The 22412-nt window shown below is 38.1% G+C and overlaps 1 protein-coding gene across 2 annotated transcripts in view; it reads right to left on the minus strand.

The window, feature by feature from the left end:
* The window catches only part of Dennd4c (DENN domain containing 4C), a 102078-nt gene that overhangs the window by 42835 nt on the left and 36831 nt on the right, over positions 1 to 22412 (minus strand). For both annotated transcript variants that reach the window (XM_041651431.1, XM_041651430.1), the window contains exons 5-12: positions 21940 to 22109; positions 17263 to 17501; positions 14740 to 14806; positions 13609 to 13667; positions 11941 to 12085; positions 8220 to 8395; positions 5410 to 5510; positions 4229 to 4447 (exon numbers count right to left, since the gene is read on the minus strand). In XM_041651431.1, the coding sequence (XP_041507365.1) occupies positions 4229 to 4447; positions 5410 to 5510; positions 8220 to 8395; positions 11941 to 12085; positions 13609 to 13667; positions 14740 to 14806; positions 17263 to 17501; positions 21940 to 22109 (1176 nt within the window). The remainder of the gene's footprint in view (positions 1 to 4228; positions 4448 to 5409; positions 5511 to 8219; positions 8396 to 11940; positions 12086 to 13608; positions 13668 to 14739; positions 14807 to 17262; positions 17502 to 21939; positions 22110 to 22412) is intronic.

Genomic DNA, 22412 nt, shown 5'->3' on the forward strand with positions numbered 1-22412 from the left:
AATAGACATTTAAAGGGTCAGTTGTCTTCCTCTGCCATCAGACCATCATTCCTGCATGTGATGAAAATTTCTGTGCAGTTACAGTCCAACCCACTGGCTAGTAGCCCACTGTTTTAATGAAGTCAGGGGCCTCTCCTTCGTTCAATGACTGAAGATCAGGGGGTCTTATCAAAGTCTCTTTATTCCTAACATCCTCATTCATCATCACTATTGTGGTCTGGACACCAAGTCTCACATGTAATATCTCATGTTTTGAGGCCTAGTCCACAGCGGGTGGTATTACTGAGAGGTGACCGGATCATTCCCCAATGGGTTAACCCATGTAGTTTACAGTAAGCAATATGTTAGCAGGTAGGCCCATGGGAGGAAGCAGGTGACTGGGGCCGTTCTGGAAAGATCTTGCCCAAGGGCCCTTTCCTGCCTCCGCCTCCCAGTGCTCTCTGATGGTCAAGAGCATAGCTTTCCTCAGCTGTGTTCTGCTGCAGTTCTGGCTTAGCAGAGGCCCATATGTTGTTCTTCCTGAGGCTGTGGTCACAGTGATGAATAGGTAACTAACACGCACAAACCACAAAATAGTCAGGGCTCTACACACCATGGTTCTCAGTGATCCCATTTCTTTATTTCAATTTTCCATTTCTTCACAGTCATTATACTCATCAAACTTTCCTTCCTGGTTTTCAATATTATTACTAAATCTCTAATTTCCACAACACTCAGCTCACAGATATCTGTTAGGTTTACTTTTTAAAAAATTAAATTACTACTTACTACGAATCTTTGGTTTGGTTTTGGTTTTGGTGAGGGTGGCAAATAAAGAAGGTGAGAAAATTGGCTGAAAACTGAAATCACCAATGTACCAACTTTTCTGAAAAGTTTTTAAGATATATTTATTTGAAGTGTGTGTGTGTGTGTGTGTGTGTGTGTGTGTGTGTGTGTGTGTGTACACCATTTGTGCAGGCATCCCAGGAGTCCATAAGAAGGTGCTGTATTTCCTGGAACTGGAATTCTCTAACATGGGTGCTGGAAACCAAACTCAAAGTTGTTTTCTACAAAAGCAGTTTGCTCTCTTAACTGCTAAACATCTCTGTTTTTGAGACAGGGTCTCACTATGCAGCACTGGCTGCCCTTGAACTGACAGATTTGCTTTCCTCTACCTCTTTAATGCTGGGATTAAAGGTGAGCACTACCAAGCCCAGCCAATTTATTCTTAAAGACTGAAATTTTAACTATCTTAAATAATCCTCCATAATCTAACAATATTTAAAATGTCGCTTTTTCTGTGCCTTTCTTTTTTTGATGCCTTAGGGCATTTGGCATGCTGTATTACTCATTCATCCCCACCCTCTTGAGGCACTTATCAACAAATAAATTATTAAATAAAATATAAGTAAATTACAGGGGAAGTGAGGAGAGAGGGAAGAGAAGGGAAGGGGGAAAGGAAAAAAAACGGAGAGAAAAAGAGATAGAGGGAAAGGGGGAAGGGTGAGAAGGAGGGAAAAGAGATTAGAACAGGCCATATTTTTAAATCTTTAATAATTAAGGTCCATATGTTTGTTCCAGTAACTAACACGGTAACACATCACCTTAAATGCAACTAATGGAACTGCACTGCCAATTATAACAGACACACTGCATTTCAAAGACAAGATGGAAATAAAGAATGTTAGGGGGCTGGAGAGATGGCTCAGTGGTTAAGAACACTGCCTGCTCTTCCAAAGGTCCTGAGTTCAATTCCCAGCAACCGCGTGGTGGCTCACAACCATCTGCAATGGGGTCTGGTGCCTTCTTATGGCCTGAAGGCATATATATAGACAGAATATTGTATACATAATAAATAAATAAATATTTTTAAAAAAGAATGTTAGGCTGTTTCACTAATAATTTAAAATATTTGATTATATGTTGAAATGATATTGTTTTGGACAGACTGGAGGAAATGTAGTTATAATTACTTTTTCTTAGTTGTTACACTTTCATTGTGGCTACTAGAAATTTAAAACTACATTGTAGCTCAAATGGTATTTCTACTAGGCAGAGTAGCTCTTGATACAATTAAAATAGATGGAAATGTTGAATAACAACACAATGATATAGCAGTTCATACATGTGAATCTAGGAAATTCTAAAGGTACCAACAGTTATAGAAGAAATGATAGCCTGTTTGCATTGCACATTAAATGAAATGGAGTGGAAGGGAATGGATGGGGCAGACAAAATTATTGAACTTAAGTAACACCTATGTGAAGGTATTGTATGAATCTAACAGAGTCGCTGTGTCTGGGGCAAACATTAGAATAAGTAGTTTTCACTGTATCTGGGGTAAACATCAGAATGAATAGTTGTTTTCTAGAAGTACTTTGACCTGAAGAATTGTGGAAAACAGCGATCATTTTCTGTGATTTGTAGAATTGTTTTTCTGAGGGGGTGTTAGAGGCTTCGCATGACTTTGGTCACAACATGTTCCTGGTGTACCTACTGCAAACTATATACAATAAGAACTGAAGTAGCAGGGCATTATGCCTTCCTTTAGAGAAACATATAGATTATATTAGGGGCTTTGGTATGAGGGAATAATTTACCCAAAAAACAACTTTGTGTGACAATCAATATGCTATGTACGGCTGCTCGATGTTCGGTCTATCAGAGCTGAACCTTCCCGCTGCCACACAGGTCTAAAACTTTCATCTGGTAGTGACCTTTTTCTTCAACCCACCCACATGACACAGAACACCCATACACATATAGATTTTGTTTGCATAAAAAGTTAAGCTAAAGCTACTATCCAGTTCCTAACGATTCTTCACTTGTTATGTCTGCAGGAAAGATCTCTAACCAAGTTAGCACTCTCATGTAATCAACACTGTAATCAGTATTTGTAGTCCTTTGTTGTTTAATGTCTGCTTTCCCTAGAACAAAAATGCTGTGTTGTTTATATACAACCTCAGATCAAGGTCATTCTCAGAGAGAAAGACAGGAGAGACTGTACTAGTTAATGGCCCACTACTGTCCATAGAAGTCAATATTCTATTACTTAAGGCTACCAGCAGCCTGAATATAATCTTAAATTTGATCTTCCATTTAATCTTTTAACATTTAATTTTCTGGGGGTGGGGTATACAAGCATACTTTATGAGATGGCCTAAAAAACAAACAAACAAAAAACTGCTCATATGCTAATGTCTTAACTCCTATTATTTCAAATATGACAATATTTGGAAACAGAGTCATTTAAAACAATTACAGATTTAAAATGGAGTCACTGGACGGACCTTGCTCTGATACTATTGGTGTCCTACGGAAGGAAATTTAGACACAAAGTGGTAATAAACAGCCCATGTATAGGCCAAGAAGAGAGGCCTCAGAAGAAACCTTGATCTCAGCCTAGCTTCCAAACTGTAAACTAGCTTGTAGCTGGGCAGTAGTGGTGCACCCCTTTAATTCCAGCACTTGGGAGGCAGATGTAGGTGGATCTCTATGAGTTCGAATCCAGCCTGGTCTATAGAGTGAGTTCCAGGACAGGCTCCAAAGCTGTAGAGATACAGCTTCAAAAAAAAAAAAATAATAAAATAAAAAAAATAATTAATTAAATAAATAAATATCAGTTATTTTCCATTTTATAATGAGTCCTCCAAATTACTCACTTGAAAGAATGCTTCCATCTTGGCATGGTGGAGCACACCTTTAATTACAGCATTCAGGAGGCAGAGGCGGACAGATCTTTTGAGTTTGAGACCAGCCTGTTTTATAGAGTGAGTTCTAGGACAGCCAGAGCCACACAGAGAAACCCTGTCTCAAAAAACAAAAACAAAACAAAACAAAAAATACAATTACTAAGAAAATTATATGTTTCCTCCAGGAACAAAGTCACAGTTTTCAAAATGAATAAAAACTGGTGGCTTCAGTCTGTACAATAACTGTTGAGGAGTCTTTTAACGGCACAAACTGCAAAACTGAGGGAAGAAAGAAAGACAAGTCCCAGATGTGTCTTCCTGAGACAATGGACTATTTGGGATTGTGAATCCACATAACACATTGGGCTCTTCAAATTAAATACCTCGGGTTATTTTTAAGGGAAACCAATGAGTATAAATTTAAAAAATTCTCTACTAACAGAGGTAGGTTACAGATTATGGAAATTCCTTACAGTTGAATATTAATTTCTAAGGATGCAGTACATCATCTGAAATACCTTTGACTTCAGTGAAGGCAAATGTGATCTGACACTTACCCTGTCGATCAAACAATGAATCCACAGCTGTGGCTTTATTTGAAGGAGCTTCTGTGATTGGTCTGAGATACGACCTATACCCTTTTAAAACAGATGCCATAAATCGCAAAAATGCCTCTTGGATTTCCATCTCGAGTTGTGTCATCTTTTTTTGCCAAGAAAAATCTGCTTCAATTGGAGTCATCTCAATTGCTGAACTTTCCTGAGTCTTTCGGTGAACTGACAACAGAAGTAGAAACAAAACAAGGCATTCATATATGATATCTATTTGTATAATGACTGAATGATAATAGTCAAAATAAGGCCCACAACTTCCTTTTTCTTTTTCCTTTTCTTCTTCGAGATAGTCTTTCTGTATTTTAGCTATGTAGCTATGTATCTGGCTTCACACTCAACATCTTGCTGCCTCACCATCCCTAAGTGCTGGGGTAACTCAACTACACAACAAGCTGGAACCAGCCCATATAAACATTGAGATTCAGTCTCAAAAAACCCTAAACAAACAAACAACTAGGCTAGGGATATAGCTCAGACAGTAGAGTGCTTACCTAGCCCTGGGTCCACTCCCCAGAACTCCACAAACTTGCCCTGTACCTCATCTGCAACCCTAATATTTGAGAGATAGAGACAAAAGGATTGGGAGTTTGAAGTCACTTTTAGCTCTCAGAACCGAGGGTGGTAGGTAGCAAGGAGGGCAGGGTACAGAGAAAATGCTTAGAAAAAAAAAAAAAAACTAAACATTATCTGTTATGTAATAACCAATTAAGCAGCACGCAATATTTAAATTAACAATTATCTTAATATTATCTTATCTTAGTCTCCCATTTAAAATACTGTAGGGGAGAGGCAGAAACAAAAGAATCACAAGATCACAAGTTCCAGGCCAATTTGGGCTAGGTCACAAAGACGCTGTCTCAAAACAGTGAAAAGGGACTAGCGAGATGGATGGGTCAGTGGTTAAGAATGCACACTGTTCTTACTGGAACCAACCACCCATGCTGGGAAGCTTACATATCAAAGGAACCTGACACCCTATTCCAGGTTCCACAGGTACCCACCTGTGCATGCACATCTCACACACATGCGTGCACACACAAGCACTATTAGAAATAAGATACTAAACGTAAGGAAGAGAGACATCTGTGTTTGCAGCCAATGTCCTACTCCCTCGTCGTACCCACCTGAGCAGAGCTGGGGATACAGCCTCTTCAAGGTCCCAAGCAGACTCTTGCATGGCTTTTTGGGAAGTTGTTTCCAGTTTATGTTCTTCTTTTCATCAGATCTATTAAACCAGAATTTTAAAAATCTGTTATTTATAATTCATTTGGACTAAACAAAGTTCTACGTCAAAGTTAAAAGGGGACATTTTTTCACACTGAAGATGGTTGCCTCCATCTAAGCCTCCAACAACCTTTACCACCACAGTAAACAGTACAACACTGACTTGAAATCTGACTTCTGAAGGTATGTTTAAATATTATATTTTTAGGGTTGAATTAACTGACTTGAGACATTAGCCTACTCACAGAACTCTAAAATACTATATGCCCAAACCAAGAGCTGGAATTTAACAAAGAAGTAAAGTACACTTAGTTCGTAGTATTCCTCACAGAGGTATAAGAAGAAATCAAACACATTATTTAACATAGTCTATGACCATAAAAGCATTAAAAAAAATAAAGATGCAGATAGAAGCTAAATAAAAACTAAAATTTCCAAAATTTTATACTTCGGAAACATAAAATACAGCAGAGACAATGGCTTTGGGAGACGCTCTTCTACAACTCAGCATGTATGTGCCAGGTTTTCTTTTAATGCTATAGCTTAGTCTTCAGTGACTGGAAACCTACAGACACACCAAAGCTTCACCTGACCTCTAAGACAGCATTGGGTTCTAAAGGCCTCTGTTTTGATCACAACCAAGTAGGGTGTGAAAACTAAGACTCACTAGTGTGGGCTGAGCTTAGATCTCAATGGAAAGGTGTTTCCCCTTCAATTATTACAGGTCCAACCAAGTATTACCAGCATGGTCCAAGAATCTCCAAGTAGAAATTAACTTCTAATACTCCCTGGGTGGTAATACCACCAGCACAGAGGCAAATATCGTGTCCTCCCTGCAAAGATAATTGACTGAAGGCACTGTAGCAATCCCATGCTCCAGGGACTGCTGGAAGACACCTACTTTAGCTGAGTATGATGGCAGCAGGGAACAAAGCAAGGAGAATCGCCCCAGTTTAGTAAGGATAGCCTGCTCTATAGCAAGATCCAGGCCGGCCAGGGACACAAAGGAAGGGCTTCCTTTTTCTGTTTTGTTTTTTGAGACACGGTTTCTCTGTGTTAACAGTCCTGGCCATCCTGGAAGTTGTTTTGTAGACCAGGCTGGCCTCAAACTCACAGAGATCTGCCCGCCTTTGCCTCCTGAGTACTGAGTTTAAAGGCATGTGCCATTAGCAACCTGTGCAAGATCTTTCTTACAAATAAGTAGATAAAATATCAAATCAACTATGAAATTGTCATGTTTTTAAAATTAACAGCATGTCACATTTAACTCTGATCAAGTATTTTTACTTGATGTAATCACATAGTACCTATAACGCTACCTTTTGAATCCCCAAATCCACACTGTCATGCCTATTTGGATTACTATTACCAGTTTGTAACCTGGTTCTAACATTTACTATCTATCAGACTTTGGAAACAAAGTCATTTTGAAAGTCTGTTACTCAAATTTCTTCTAAAATGACAATGATAATATACCTAATGTACAGAAATTGCCACATGTTCACATTCTATATTCTGTCTAATCCAAGGGATCATCAACTATAAAACTTGTATTTTTACAGTCATAAGTGATATGAAGCACTGGGTGGTGGTGGCGCATGCCTTTAATTCCAACACTTGGGAGACAGAAACAGGCAGGTCTCTATGAGTTTGAGGCCAGCCTGGTCTAGAGAGTGAGTTCCAGCAGGCTCCAAAGCTACACAAAGAAACCCTGTCTTGAAAAACTGAGAGAGAGAAAAAAAGAAAGTCTGCTGGGTTGAATGTATGGCACACATCCATAACCCTAGCACTTGAGGAAGGCACAAAGATCAGTTCAAGAGCACCCTTGGCTACCACAGCTAGCTCAAATTCAAGGGCCAGTCTGGGATATGTGATATTCATACAAACAAACAAAATTTTAGAGCTACCTATGAGACCTAGTGGTAGAGATCAGGCCTAACTCACACCAGACCCTGGGTTCAGTTCCTAGGAAAGGAGGGAAGAAGTGTAGGAAATGAGGGATTTATGTAAATTCATGAAGTGATTTACTACTTCCAAGTTGTCTATAAATCTAGATATACACAATAATGAGCCACCATAGCTATACAGTTTTAAAATACAGTAGTGTATCCATTTCAGCACATTTTAACTTAAATTTTTGTGGGGTTATTTGAGGCAATGTCTCACTCTGTAGCTAAGGCTGATCTGGATCTCATCATGTAGCCCAGGATCGTCCCCAACTCCCGGTGATCTTTCTCTTTAATCTCCCAAGTGAGTTGACAAGCATAAACTATCGTACTTAGCTTTAGTATTATTTTCTAAGCAAATGTTTTCTTCCTTCCTTTCAGTTCACATGCAGGTATCTTCTCAAACAGATGCACTGCAGTGACCATGGTGGCCTGGAGAGAAAGGCTCTCAAACAGCATAGGCTGGCTCCAAACAGACCATACAGTAGAGGGTCTATGAATTTCTGATCCTGCTACCCCTGCCACTCAAGTGCAGAGATTACAGGGATATGCCACTGTAGCATGTATTCAGTACTAGAGATGGAAAACAGGGCTTCAAGAATGCTAAGCAAGCCCTCTATCAACCAAGCTACATCCCCAGCCCCCAATTTTTTTTTATCTATACCATTTCCTGCCAATACATCTTATTTCTAGATGTTTCTAAATAGCTCTAATTATATATGGTGGAAACTACACATGTGAGATAATAAAGATGGATCACTTACACATATATCATATTCGTATCCAAGTCAATGCAAACAACATCTTGTGGTGGGTCATGAAGATCAAAGTACCTTGAGTCCACTCCAACTATAAATGGTACAGGTGCACTAAGCACTCCAGCCAGTGAAAGAGGACAAAGGGGAATATATGGGCACTGCCACTGAAATGGAAAGATCATCTAGGGGAAAAGTTTTTTAAAAATTAACCAAATTCAAATTTGCAATGACAATTACACAATTAACTATTATCAAAAGGGACCACTGAAAAGTAATAAATCTATGTTTTAATTTTAAATCTCATTCCAAAATAAAGTGGCTACAAATACTACTGGATTAAAATTCAAGAATAATAATGATCACGGCACACTTAAAATCCTAACAGCTCTCTGCAAGTTAATTCTGATATCTAGACAAATCCCACATGCATATTTTATGGAGAACCGAAGCAAAGAGATGAAACTGCCTCCCAAATCATACAATAAACTTAGGCATTTTACCCACTAATGAGCTCTGACTAAAGTCAAACTCAGCATACAAGAAGGTGGGTAGAGTCTGGGAGAGATAAACTAACATGGGGCTAGGCTTAAGCTCGGCGGTAGAGTGTTTGCTTAGCATACTTAGCATCCTTGGGTTCGAGTTCAAGCACCACACTAAAATTTTAAGTATAACAAATAATTAAAAATTAAGAAATCTCTTGAGAATCACTTCAAGATCTAACAAAACATTTTCTACACTTCAAATAAACATTTAAAATAATTCAACTTCAGTGAAGCTTGACCTCTTTAAAATAAAGAAGATATAAAACATTCTGAGAATCTCAAACAAATAAAGAGCCAGGCATAATGAACTCGTTTAATTCCAGAGCAGATGCAGCCAGATCTGTATGACTAGCTGGCCATCCAGCATAGCCAGTGAGAAAAATCTCAAAAAAAAAAAAAAAGTGGAATGTGGAATATACCAAGTCTCTGATCTCCATACATACACACACCCTCATCCTCATAAACACATGAACACACACAAACATATGCACACACAAAAAAATTAATAGGAGTTTTAATTTACAAACTGCTACCTTAATTGGTATATGTGTGTGTGTGTGTGTGTGATGGGGTTTTGTTTGTTTTGTTTCTGTTTTTTTTTTTTTTTAAACACCTACTCCAATTCATTTGTTTCTGTTTTTAAGAACAGCTTCTGATAGGTTGAAAAAACAGGCTTAGGGTCTGGAGAGATGGCTCGATGCCTAAGAGCATCTGCTGCTCTTGCAGAATATCTGGGTTCAGTTCCTAGAACCTATACTGAGAGGCTCACAACCTTCTGTAACTCCAGCTCCAGGGGATCTGACACCCTCCTCTGGCCTTCATGAGTACTAGTCCATATATACATAGACACAAACACATAAAACAACAAACTGTACTGCAGGGACTGCAGGGACTCATTCAAAAACATACTTTTCTAAGGGACAGAGCACTGCACAGTTTGCTGACTTCAAACTCACTACGTTGTAGAGAATGACCATGAATTTCTAGTCTTCCTGCCTCTGCCACCTGAATGCTCAATAACACTGTAACGTGATGAGCTTTAACTCCAAGGCAAGACTCATCATCTGTGCCTGGTTCAATTTTCACCTTCACCCATCCCAAAAAAATGCTATACCGCCACCCCTGCCAGACATTACAGATTATTATTCAAGACTGGGGTTTCTGTACTCAAGAATCATACACTTAACAGATACATGAGTATTTATTAGATGCCAGGTACTCTTAGACAATGAGACCACAGTATCAAGAAAACAGACCCTATCTTCAGTCTAGAATATTAGTCTACTTTTTTCTATAAAATGCAGAGTGATTTAGACCTCACAACCTTTGTAACAACTACTTAACTCTGCTATTGTACAAGAAAACAGTAATGGGTCGTAAGTCAATAGGTAGCCTATGTTTCAATAAAACTTTATTATTCGCACAATTCCTGGTAGACATGAACTGGCAGGTCAGACTTGCCCAGTCTGTTGATACCTACTCTGACAGAAAGAGATAGAAAATAAACAGAAGATATAATTCAATATTTACTCTAGTAGAAAGTGAGTAATACTATGGAAAAAAAAAAAAAGGACCCTCATGAACATGGTTAAGAGTTCAGAGCAGGTTATACTAGTACAGATGAGCCTCATTATGAAAAAGACAGCTACTTGAAACACAAACCTAAGTGTTCCAGAATAAAGCAAGAAAGAAAGCAGGGTGGCTGGGCATGGTAGCTCCCACCTCTAATTCCAACACAGGAGGCTGAGGCAGGAGAACTGCTAAAGTGAGGTCATCAACCTGGTACGTTCCAGGTCAACTTCAGCTGAGTGTGAGCCTGTCTTTTTAAAGCAAGACCAGTGGGAAGGAAGGCTTGGCATTTAAGAGTGAGTATCTTCTTGCAGACAACCTGAGTTTGGTTTCAAGCACCCATATGAAATGGCTCACAACCACCTGTAACTCCAGCTCCAGGGGATCCAATGCCCTCTTCTGGCCTCCCCAGGCACCCACACTCATATGTGCGGACACACACACACACACCACAAAATTAAAAATAGTACAATAAAATAAACAAGAGCTAGAAAGACAGCTCAGCAGTTAGAGCACTTGTACAATCATGAGATTTGTAGTTCAAATCCCAGCAACTACACAGTAAGTCTGGTATTTCATGAATGCGTGTGTGCATGCACACACAGCAACAAAAAATTCAGCACTATCTGATTTCTAAATGCAGTAAGAAAGCTGACTTCATGATGGTGTTTTAAGTAGAACTTTATTTGTGACGTACCCAAGAGCTTAGTGTTTTATATTATCCTATTAAAAATAAAGCCATATGTATAATTAGAGAAAACAGTTAACAATTAAAATAAGAAATTAACCGTGTAATAAATTTGCAAAATTTAAAGCAAAATCAACTAGAGTTTCTTTGGTGTTCTGCTTTATTCTTTATTTGAGGCAAGGTTTTGATATGTAAGTATTTCTGTCTCAGCCTCCCAAGTGCCATGATATTGTATAGCAACTTTCTTTGAATTGAAACAATCCCCCTTGAGAAAGCAGAGTCAAAAGATTAACAGGCCTGAGAAACCTGCTCAGCCTCACAAGTACTCTCCCTCTCCTAGGTCACAGGAACAGTAAACAACTGAACCAGCCCTGTAATCTGAAGAGATTCTAACCTTCTGCAGTGCCTGCCAGTCCTGAAGATGGCTAGGATTCCAGCCTGATTCATGAGTTGCCATTTAGGCTACGGGATTTCCACAATGCAGCTGCATTTGAACTGTCCCTGCTCCTGTGAGTAACCTCTCACCCACACTCCTCTGAGTAGTCCCAATAACCTGACTGGCTTTCCAAGTTGGACTTCGGTAGGTTCGTTACTTTAGTCTCTTCTTGGTTCCCTCCTAGAACGACAAGACCTTTATTTGTGTTTCCCCAGGAAGCATGGGACTATAGGTAGGTAGCACCAGACTCCACTTATATGGTTTAATGTTATATAACATAATAAATATTTACTCTGTGGAGAACACTAAAATACGAAAAATTAGAAACTGATTTTTTTTTCCTCAAACAAAAGTCACTTTTGTTTTTTTCATACATACAAATTATATTCATATTAAACTGACTGGGATGGAATTTAAAAGCTGCTTTCTTTTAAAGAAGAATACAAATCCTCCAGTAGCAATTTTGTTCTAAAAGAAAAAGTTTATACTCACAGCAACAACAGCTTCAGCTACCCCAGTCAGGACAGCTGGCCTAAGAGAATGCAGCAGAATCTTACTCTCAAGTAGAACCAGCAGCAGCAATGTTGCACAATTCTCAGGACCCAAATTCATCAGTAAGGTACTAAAGTTGGCTCCACTAGAAAACAAAAAAAGAAAGGTTTACAAACTACTTTGCTAAAATATTATCATCAAGATTTGCTTACTAAACAGGATACTAATCTAATGTTAATTTCAATTTGTAATTTAGCAGTGAGAAAATGTAGCTAAATAATGAGGTAGTATATGGTGCAATTCAAATGAACATGTATTAAGAAAGATTTTCTGAAGCCTAGACATTTGAGCTGAGTTCAAAGGAACAAAGGCAAGGGTGTGATGGGGCTGGGAGACAGCATATGTAAAGACTCAGGAAAAAGCTAATGCCATAATCCAAGAACTGCAAAACAAGCGAGCATGGCAAAAATGACAAGAGGTTAGGCTAAAGAGAAATGACTGACTCATTTATACTTGTATTCATAAGTGGATGCACTAGCTGCAGGGTAGATTGAAAAAGAAACTGGAGGAAGAAGGATTAATTAAGAGGCTATTAATGAAATAGTCCAGATAGTACCCTGGACTAGCGACACAGATGAAAAGACGCAAATAGAATAGAAGATAGCACCAGCTCACCATGAACATTACTGACTGCACATGGGAAGGAAGGATAATTCTGGTTTTGTAGAATGTGTGTACATGCACCTGGGCACATGCAGTACGTAGGGATGCATGCAGTGGTCAGAAGACAGCCTCAGGCGCTAGTCCTCAGTACCTTCCATCTTTTCTTTGCAAAAAGGTCTATCCTTGGCCTAGAACTTCACCAAGTGGGCTACCTGGCTGGTCAGCAAGCTTCTAAAACTCACTTATCTTTGCTTCCTGTCTGGCCACTGCTGGGATTACAGGAATGTACCACCCATGCATGCTTTCCATGTGGGTTCTGTGGACCAAAATTCATATCCTCACGCTTGCATGCCAAGTGTTTCACATACTGAGTCATTTCCTGGTCTTGCAATTCTCTCAAGTGCTGCACCACCCACCCAGGTACCAAGGATGGCAAAACTAATGGATGCCCTATCCTTACCTAGTTGGTCATCCTGCCTCTAAAGTACTCTATCCCTTTTGCGTTTTTTTCTTTACTGGAGACTGAACTCAGGGCTTGTGTAAGCTAAGCAAGTGCTCTACCACCAAGCTATACAGGTACTCATAGCTTTTTATTTTAAGACAGGTCTCACCAAGGTGCTAGGATTATAAGCTTATGCCACCATGTCTGGCTCAGAGAAGTATTTTAAAGTATTCTATTTTAAGCAAATAAATATAGCATTTAAAATACTATCAATGGGGCTAGAGAGATGGCTCAGAGATTAAGAGCACTGGTTGCTCTTCTAGAGGTCTTGAGTTGAATTCCTAGCAACCACATGATGGTTCACAACCATCTATAACAAGATCTGGTGTCCCGGCACACATGCAGGTAGAACACTGTATACATAATGAATAAATAAAATCTTTAAAAAACATACTATCAAATGGGGGTGTGGCTTGTAAGGTCCAACATACATAAGGTCTTGGGTTCTATCCACAACAAATAAACAAGCAAACAAAGCAAGCAAATAAGCAAAGCATCATTACCTTAATGGTAAAGGTGTGGAAACTGGTTGTGATAATATTAATGCATCGTGGACTGATAGCTTAAAACAAACAAAAGCATAAATTAGTCAAACCAATTTTTTAGTCTCAATATTTAGATAAGGGTAAAATTGAAAATTACTTAATATGCAGAAAGGTATATAATTTTAATCACATTGAGATATAAATGATAGCTACAACTACTCAGAGATATTTGTATTAGCTCTTAAATTGCTGAATTTTGACCTAGTTAGTGGGTTAAATGCAAGTACATAAAACTTTGGAATAATTTTTTTTTTTTTTTTTTTTTTTTTTTTTGCTTTTTCGAGACAGGGTTTCTCTGTGGCTTTGGAGCCTGTGGAATAATTTTTTATAAGAACCTCAAATTTATTTACTCACCACACTAGTTAAGGATCTGTAATTGTTTAGTACAAATTAATACTTGCTGAAATGAATACATTCAAGACCAACAGTGTCTGGCTTAATCCTGTTATAGAATGTTAATAACGTCTTAGAAGAAATATTAAATGGATCACTTCATTAACTAGTGCTACTCAGTGTCAGTTTGTAAACTGTTATGATTCAGGAAGAGACAGTACATAAATAGAAAGCTAAATATTCAGCAACTTTGATAACAACCTACTCTCGTTCCTGTAGTCAAGCAGTCAATCTGTGCAATCTTGTATTTACTGATTCTACACAGTAAATGTCATAAGCTGTATACCTACCAAGGCCTGGGAAAGAAGCAGGTTGTTCAGCACAGTCTGAAAGCATTGTTTAAACTCTTTTCATTGTCCCCCCAAATACTCAGCATTTAAGTATTAAAATACTAAATATTATCAGTTACTCTGAAACTAAGAACATGGCCACAACATAATTCTGAGGTTTACATTATTAAATTTAGCTATGCAAAGACCATACATGGACCAATGAAAACATGTAACTTATGATGCCATGAATGATAAGTAATACTCCAGTTCTAATTCACCTGGGATTTAAAACCCAATTAGGAAAGAAATGTTCAGTAAAGCTACTAAATAATGAGATAGTCAGAATTTCATACAGACATACTGCTTCATTTCAAACTCAAAGAACCTGGCACAAACTAACATGAGAAGACTTCTTTTTCGTTACCTGTACAAGGATTCTTGGTCTTTGTGGTGAAGGAAAAGGGATGTTTTGCATAAAATGTGAGATGTGTCTAGAAAAGATGGTGAGATGAATACCCACAGTTACTTTCTTTAATGCATCATAGATTTTAACAAGCCTTTTCATTCTACTATATAGAACCCAATGGAAAAAGCATTTATTAAAACTGAGCTAAAGAAATAAACATCTGCCAAGCATGGTGGTGCATTCTTGTAATTCTGGTATTTAAAAGGTTGAGGCAGAAGGATTACTACAAGTTGAAAACTACCCTGGGCTACAGAGTGAGTTCTAGGCCAGCTTGCACTACAGAGTGAGTCCATGTCTAATAGAACAAAACCCACTATTTTCATCAGGAAATCAGTAACATAAAAACAGCTCTCATAAAGTAAACAAGCTAATTTAGGGACTACAGAGATTGCTCAGCAGCTAAGAATGGCTACACTCCTCAGAGAGCCCAAGTTCAGTTCATAGCCACCTGGTGGCTCACAAACACCTGGAATTCTAGCTAGCTCCAGGAGGTTCAATGTACAGTGTCTGGCCTCCACAGCAACCACACACATGTGGTACACACATGTATGCACAAGCACACACACAAAAATAAATCTTTTTTTTAAAGCTATTTGTGCCAGACAGTGATGGTGCACACCTTTAATCCAAGTAAGTATTCAGGAGGCAGAGGCGGAAGGATCTCTGTGAGTTCAAGGCCAGTCCTGTTTAGAGAGCTAGTTCCAGGACAGCCAGGGCTACACAGAGAACCCTGCCTCAGAAGGAAAAAAACAAACAATTTTTACAACCTTGGTTATCAGTGACATTATAAGGAAGTATAAATAAGGAATTTAAACCTAGATTTATTACTAGAACCCTAGACAAACAACCTAAATGCTGTTTCTCTACTTAGAAATAATGTTTTTTCAAGTTTCTCCAGAGTTTTATGTTCTTGGGAGAGATAAAATGTACAATTTACCTTAACAGAAGAACAATGATCACATCATTGATCTTGAGTCTACTGCACAAATCATAGAATCTCAATTGCCCACAAACTTGCTAACTTGAAGCCGGGCGGTGGTGGCGCACGCCTTTAATCCCAGCACTTGGGAGGCAGAGGCAGGCGGATCTCTGTGAGTTCGAGACCAGCCTGGTCTACAAGAGCTAGTTCCAGGACAGGCTCCAAAACCACAGAGAAACCCTGTCTCGAAAAACCAAAAAAAAAAAAAAAAAAAAAACTTGCTAACTTGACATCAGTTAAAGTTTACCTCAATTTAGTTAATCTGACAACTGAAACTTAAATGTAAAACTATAAACCACCAACTTGCATTCTGGGAACAAAGTGAAAACCCTACATTTTACACTGAATGCTGATACTGTGAAGACTTTACAAAGTTCTTGACCCTTCTACCCTTCTTGTTTTGTTACTAAAGTAGAGTATTATACACAATAACAAACAAAAACATTGTCCCACTATAAATCAAAACAGTTTATAAATGACAGGCTTGGGGCCAGAGAGATGGCTCACTGAGTAAGCCTAACAACCTGAGTTTGAGCACCCAGAGCACACATGGTGGAAGGAGAGAACTGACTCCCACAAGTTACCCTCTGAGCTCTACTCGTGGGCCTTGGCGGTGTGTGTGTGCATGGACTTGTGCACACACAGAAATGCACACGGACAGCAAGCTTTTATTTATTCATTAACTTTGATTTACTTACTTTCTGTGTATTCTGAGTGTTGTGTTGTGTGTATATTAGTACTCGACATGTGAAGGTCAGATAGTACTGGCTATCCTGGATCTAGAGCTAGCTGTCATGAGGATGCTGGAAATCGAACCCAAGTCTTCTGCTCTTACCTGACAAGCCATTCCTCCAGCCCCAATAAATAAGCTTAAAATGACAGGATGGAGGCTGTAAATACCTATAAAGTCCCTGTTCAAAAACTAAGAGGCTCAGGAGTTTGCAGTCAGTCTAAGTCTAGGCTACTAGACTAGGAACCCTGTCTGAAAAACAAAACAAAACAAAATACAGCACAAAGACTTCATTCATGGCTCTACATCTATTTTTCTTGATTATAAAACATTTCCATGACAAAAAGAAATATGGAACATTCTGCCTCGTGCTAAAACCAAAATCACACAGTTAACATCAGTTAATTTATTTTTGTAATTTCCATATTAGTTTACAGATGAATATTCATTATACCTAATTCTTGTACTGGCCACTTACACAAAGTATGTGTATATATTCACTGCCTTGGTTTCTGAAGAATAAATAGGAAGAAGAACACATACATCTATACAAGTTATTGTCTAATCTGGATTATCAAAACAATCATAAGGCCATGTTTACCAAGACTCCAATTTCAAGTTCACAATCAATGACTCCGTGGAGAGGGAACAAGTAAAAATATGGTGACTATGATTCTCCTTCCCTTTCAATTCTGCGGCTAAGTTAGATGACAGTGAAATGATCATTATGTATCTTATTTCCACAGACATGACACCGCATCATTATACATACTTTTCAATGGGAAGAGGATGTGGTCCAGACACAGAAACTTTGTAGATAAACATAAGAAATTTCTTAAAAGCATCAAAAAAAGGCCAGTGTGAAAGCAAACAAATGCACTTGTTTGAATTGATGGGTTTGGAGACCACTTTTCTCTCCACGGGGGTCAACAGGCCCAGCTGCATAAGTTGCTTCTCTGTTAGAAGTTCTCGAGGGTAAGGCTCATAAAACTGGATGGCAGCTCCATAGACCTACAGTCAAAGAATTGTTGTGAGATTTACATTTCATGCTAGAGATTAAAATCCAAACCTCAAGCATCCTAGGCAAGCATTCTACCAGGATATCTATATGCCCAATGTTCTTTTTCTCTTTAAACAAATATTTTCTGTGACTACATACCAAACAGATAAATGAAATATCTCACCTCAAACTCAACCAGATGTTGATGCAAATCCATCTAGATCCCCACACACATTGTGAATATACATGTAAGCATTTATTTAAAAAAAAATAATAAAAGAATGGAAGGGAGGGAGGGAGAGAGAGAGAAGGAGAGAAAAGAAAAAGGGCAACTTCATGTAGCTGGGGTGATTTAATAGGCAAAGCATTTAACCTTGCAGGCCTGACAATCCGAGTCCAAATTACAGATTCCACAGTAGGAGAGAACTGTCTCCTAAAAGCTGTCCTCTGACCTCTTTAAACATGTGCAACACACATGTTCCTACACTCAAACATGCATTTTAAAAAGGGGGAACCATTTTTTTTACTTGTTCTCACTTTTATCCAGTGTATTTTTTCCTACTCTGTTGAGTACTCTAATAACCTCACTCAACTTGTACTTGCTTGAACGACATATTTTAGAACATGGAATATACAGAAACACAACATTGATCCCATCTGTCATTTTTGTATGTATATCCATGAGAAAGTATATGTGCACACATATCACCTTCCACTTGACTGGGTCTCTGTTTTTTGCACTCCATATGCCAAGCTAGCTGGCCTGTGAGCTTCAGGGACTCTACCGTCTCTGCTACCCATCTTGCCACTGGACAATAGAGTTGCTGACACATGCTCCCTTATCTGACGTTTACATGGACCTAAGTCAAACTTAGGTCCTCATGCCTACACGGTAAGCACTTTATGCACTGGGCCCACATGATTTTTTTTCCCTTTAGATAGGGTAGTTTTTAATTCTACTTTCTGTCTCAATGAAGTTGCCTATTCTAATGATACCTACTACATATAGAATCAGCATTTATTCTTTTTGTGTCTTGCTTATTTTACTTAGCATGTTTTCAAAGTTCATCCATGTTACAGAATGTATTTGAATTTTATATTTTTTAAAGCTGAGTAATGTTCTATAGTGTATACACACCAAATTCCACTTTCCTCTCACTCTCCAGTAGATACCTGGGATGTCTGGTAATACTACAAGCATACTGCCGTCCAAGTTCTTTTCAAGATAGTCCGTAAGTTCAGTTTTCTGGGTACAGATCGCAGAATGAAACTGTTTCATCAAATAATTAATTCTGTTTTCCTTTTGAAGGAGCTGCCAATCTGTTGTCCACAGAAGCAGGGTTAAAAGGTTCTACTTTCTCTATATCCTTAATAATATTGATTTTCTGATTTTTGCTGTTACTTAGTAGTCAACTTAATAAATGTGAAATGCTACCTTACCATAACTTTGTATCTCCAAACTACATGAAGCTGAGCATCTTTTACAAGCTAACTGGTCATTTATATGTCTTTAGAGAAATGTCTACTTAAGTCTGTGTGGTGGTTTGAATAAGAATGTCCCTATAGGCTCAAAGATCTGAATACTTAGTCATCAGGGAATAGCACTACTGGAGAAGGATCTATATATAAGCACTTATGAGTTAGGAGTACAAATAGATTTAAACAGAACACTTTGCCTATCATACAAAGGTCTAAGTTCAACCCCCATTAGGAAAAATAAAAATCTTTTAAGATATATATTTTGCAAATATATTTTCCATTCTTGTCATTTGTATCTTTCACTCTTAAATTGTTGGGGTTTTTTGTTTGTTTGTTTTGAGATGGTCTCATGGAGCCCTGGCTAGCTTCAAACCTGAGATGCTAGTTTTCCAAATGCTATGATCACAGGAGATCAGAGGACACATCCATGGAGTCGGCCCTCTCCATCTACCTTTATCTGGGTCCCAGGGATCAAAGTCAGGACTCCAGGATCGTGAAGCAAGTGCCTTTACCGGCTGAGCTGTCTGGTCAGTCCTCTAAGAGTAATTTTCAGCCCTTAAGCCAAAGATTGAATCTGAGTTTATTATGTGGTTATTGTTTGTCTGGTGGTGGGAATACAACTCAAGGCTGTGCACAGCAAACTCTACATCACTGAAGTATAGCTGATTTTCACATCTAAATTCTTTTTTCTTCTTTGCTTTGTGTGTTTTATTTTGTTTTGTTTGAGACAGAGTTTCATTGTATAACGAACAGTCTTGGCTGTCCTGGAACTTGCTTTGTAGACCAGGCTGGCCTCAAACTCACAGAGATCTACTTGCCTCTGCCTCTAGAGTGCTGGGATTAAAGGTGTGTGTCATCACCATCTGGTTCACATCTAAACTCTCTAGTGTCCTTTTCTCTCCAGTTATTTGCAGTTATGGGTCACTATGTGGCCTAAGTTATCTGCTATTCCTCATTCTCCTAGTGAAGCACCTGTAGCAAGCTAAAAGCCTTGCTCAAATTAGGTAACTATTTTTCACCTCAATCCATTACAACAATTCTAAAATCAAGATTACAAGTTAATAGCTGGGCATGGTGGCGCACGCCTTCAATCCCAACACTCGGGAGGCAGAAGAAGCAGGCAGATCTCTGTGAGCTTGAGACCAGCCTAGTCTACAATGTGAGTTCCAGGACCAGCTAAGGCTGTTATACAAAGTAACATTAACTCAAATCTTGTCTCAAAAAACATTTAACAAAAAACAAAACAACAACAAAAGACTACCAATAATAATCTAGTTGAAATACTTTCAGGGCTTAATTCCTTTTTTCTCTGGGTAACAAAAATACAACTGACAATCCTATCTCCTTTTATCTTCAAAATCTTTATTCCTTTGGTATGTTTAACAGTAAACACTTGTCTTTATTCTGATAACTTCTTTCTTTCCCACACAAGATCCAATTCTGACCATCATTTAAATACTGCCATTTCTAAAGCTTCTTGTCTAATTCAATTGGGAAAATTTTATTCTCTAATATTTGAACTATAATCATCTCAATAGCAGAACACCAATCTTTATGTGACCTCTTCCCAGAACTCAATTCCTATTTCCAGATGACTTGGCAACATCTCTGTCTACATAGACATCATAAGCCATTACTTTCAAAGGTGAATAGAAACTGAGGGATGGCTCAGCGAGTTAAGCACTTGTCCCACAGCATGAGGAACCAAGCTCAGATCCCCAGCACCCAAGTAAGTACTGGGCATTAAAAACATGGCCTTCCGTTTTTGCTAGTCTGCCCTTTAGGAATTCATTTACTAAATGTGTTATATTTTTATCTGCTGTTTTTTGTTTGTTTCTCTGTTTAAAATAAGGTCTCACTGGATGGACTAGAACCAGACTGGCCTCACCTGCCTCCCAAGTACAGGAATTAAACCCAGAGATCCACCTGCCTCCCAAGTACAGGAATTAAAAAGTTCGCACCACCATGCTCAGCTATTTGCTATATTTTAAATTTCATGTTTTATCTTTTTCTGTGCTACAATTTAGAAAATCTACCTTTCTCTTCATTAATTCTTCCTTTGGGTATTGGTTTATGTGTTGTTGAAACCGTTCGTTGAAGGCTGGGCATGTGGAACATGCCTATAATTCAGCACAAGAGGCTGAAGCAAGAAGATTCATGTAAATGAGATCAGCCTGGGTCACGTACAGAGTCCCTACCTCCAAGAAAACAAAGTCACACAATTTTAATTGTATTTATTTATATAATTTAACTTTAAAGATCATATTTCTAATTTCTAGTCATCTGAAATTTTTATCTATTTGCTTTGTTTCTCTTGAGATAAGATCTCTCTATGTAGCTCTGGATATCCTGGAAGTCAATAGGTAGACCAGGCTGGCCTCAAACTCACAGATCTCTCCCAGCTTGCCTCTCTAGCCTCCCAAGTGCTGGGATAAGAGGCCCAGCTAAATTACATATTTAATTTCATAATGGCTTTAATATTTTCCTTCAATCATTTCAATGTCTTCTCATCCAGTTGTTTTATGAAATCCTGACTCTTCCCAAACCTATATCTTTAAATCATTACCATAATCTTATTTTGAGACCTGTGTTTGCAGATAGCTCTCTCAAAACACTTTATTTTGATATATAAGACTCAGGAATATCAGCATATTATATAATCGCAAGTATCATGTTGACTTTGAAAATTTTTATGCATTATTTATTGTTTTAAAAAACTTGGAAATAAATAAAAAACACATACTAAAATTAACTGAACCCAAAGTCTGCCAATTCTAACTGTACAGAAGTTCACTGAGTTGTACAGACTTTGGGTCTGGTTATTTCTGACTTCTTATGATGGGTGTTATAGTATGAATGGAAATGTCTTTTATCCAAATTATCCTAGCATTCAAATAAAACATAAAGTAACCACTTTACAACATTAAAATATGGACAAAACAGGCTTCATCAATAAGATACAAAATATACCTTTTCAGCTGAAGAACCTGTCAAGACAAATGTTGAGAAAACAGGAAGTGGGTATTTGGTTTGAGGATCCCAGCATTCAATAGTGGCTCCCATAGGAAGGCAGAACAGAGGCACGGATTCTGAGAGCGGAAAAGACTCATAATCTTCTTCTGGATATCGAAAAATCAAACCTTTCAGAAAAGATAAGGTTCATTTAAAAAAATTTTATATAAATTATTCATAATACATACTTAATATAAGCACATTATAATATCAAATTGCTTAGAAATATGTGTAAAATTTCAAAATTAGTTTTACTATAACAGAAACTGAGATCCCCAATCTATCCTTTATATGTTACCCCTGAACTTATATTTAATTACAACATGAAAATGTATTAAGAATATTAGTAAAGACTGAAGTCAGCCAATCTTGATCACCAATCAACACATTTTTTTAACCTACATATGTCATCACCTTAGCACCTTGTGAAG

The sequence above is a fragment of the Microtus oregoni genome, unplaced genomic scaffold, assembly GCF_018167655.1.
Source record: "Microtus oregoni isolate MIOR12 unplaced genomic scaffold, Mior012 000005F_ref0000423, whole genome shotgun sequence".
NCBI lineage: Eukaryota > Metazoa > Chordata > Mammalia > Rodentia > Cricetidae > Microtus > Microtus oregoni.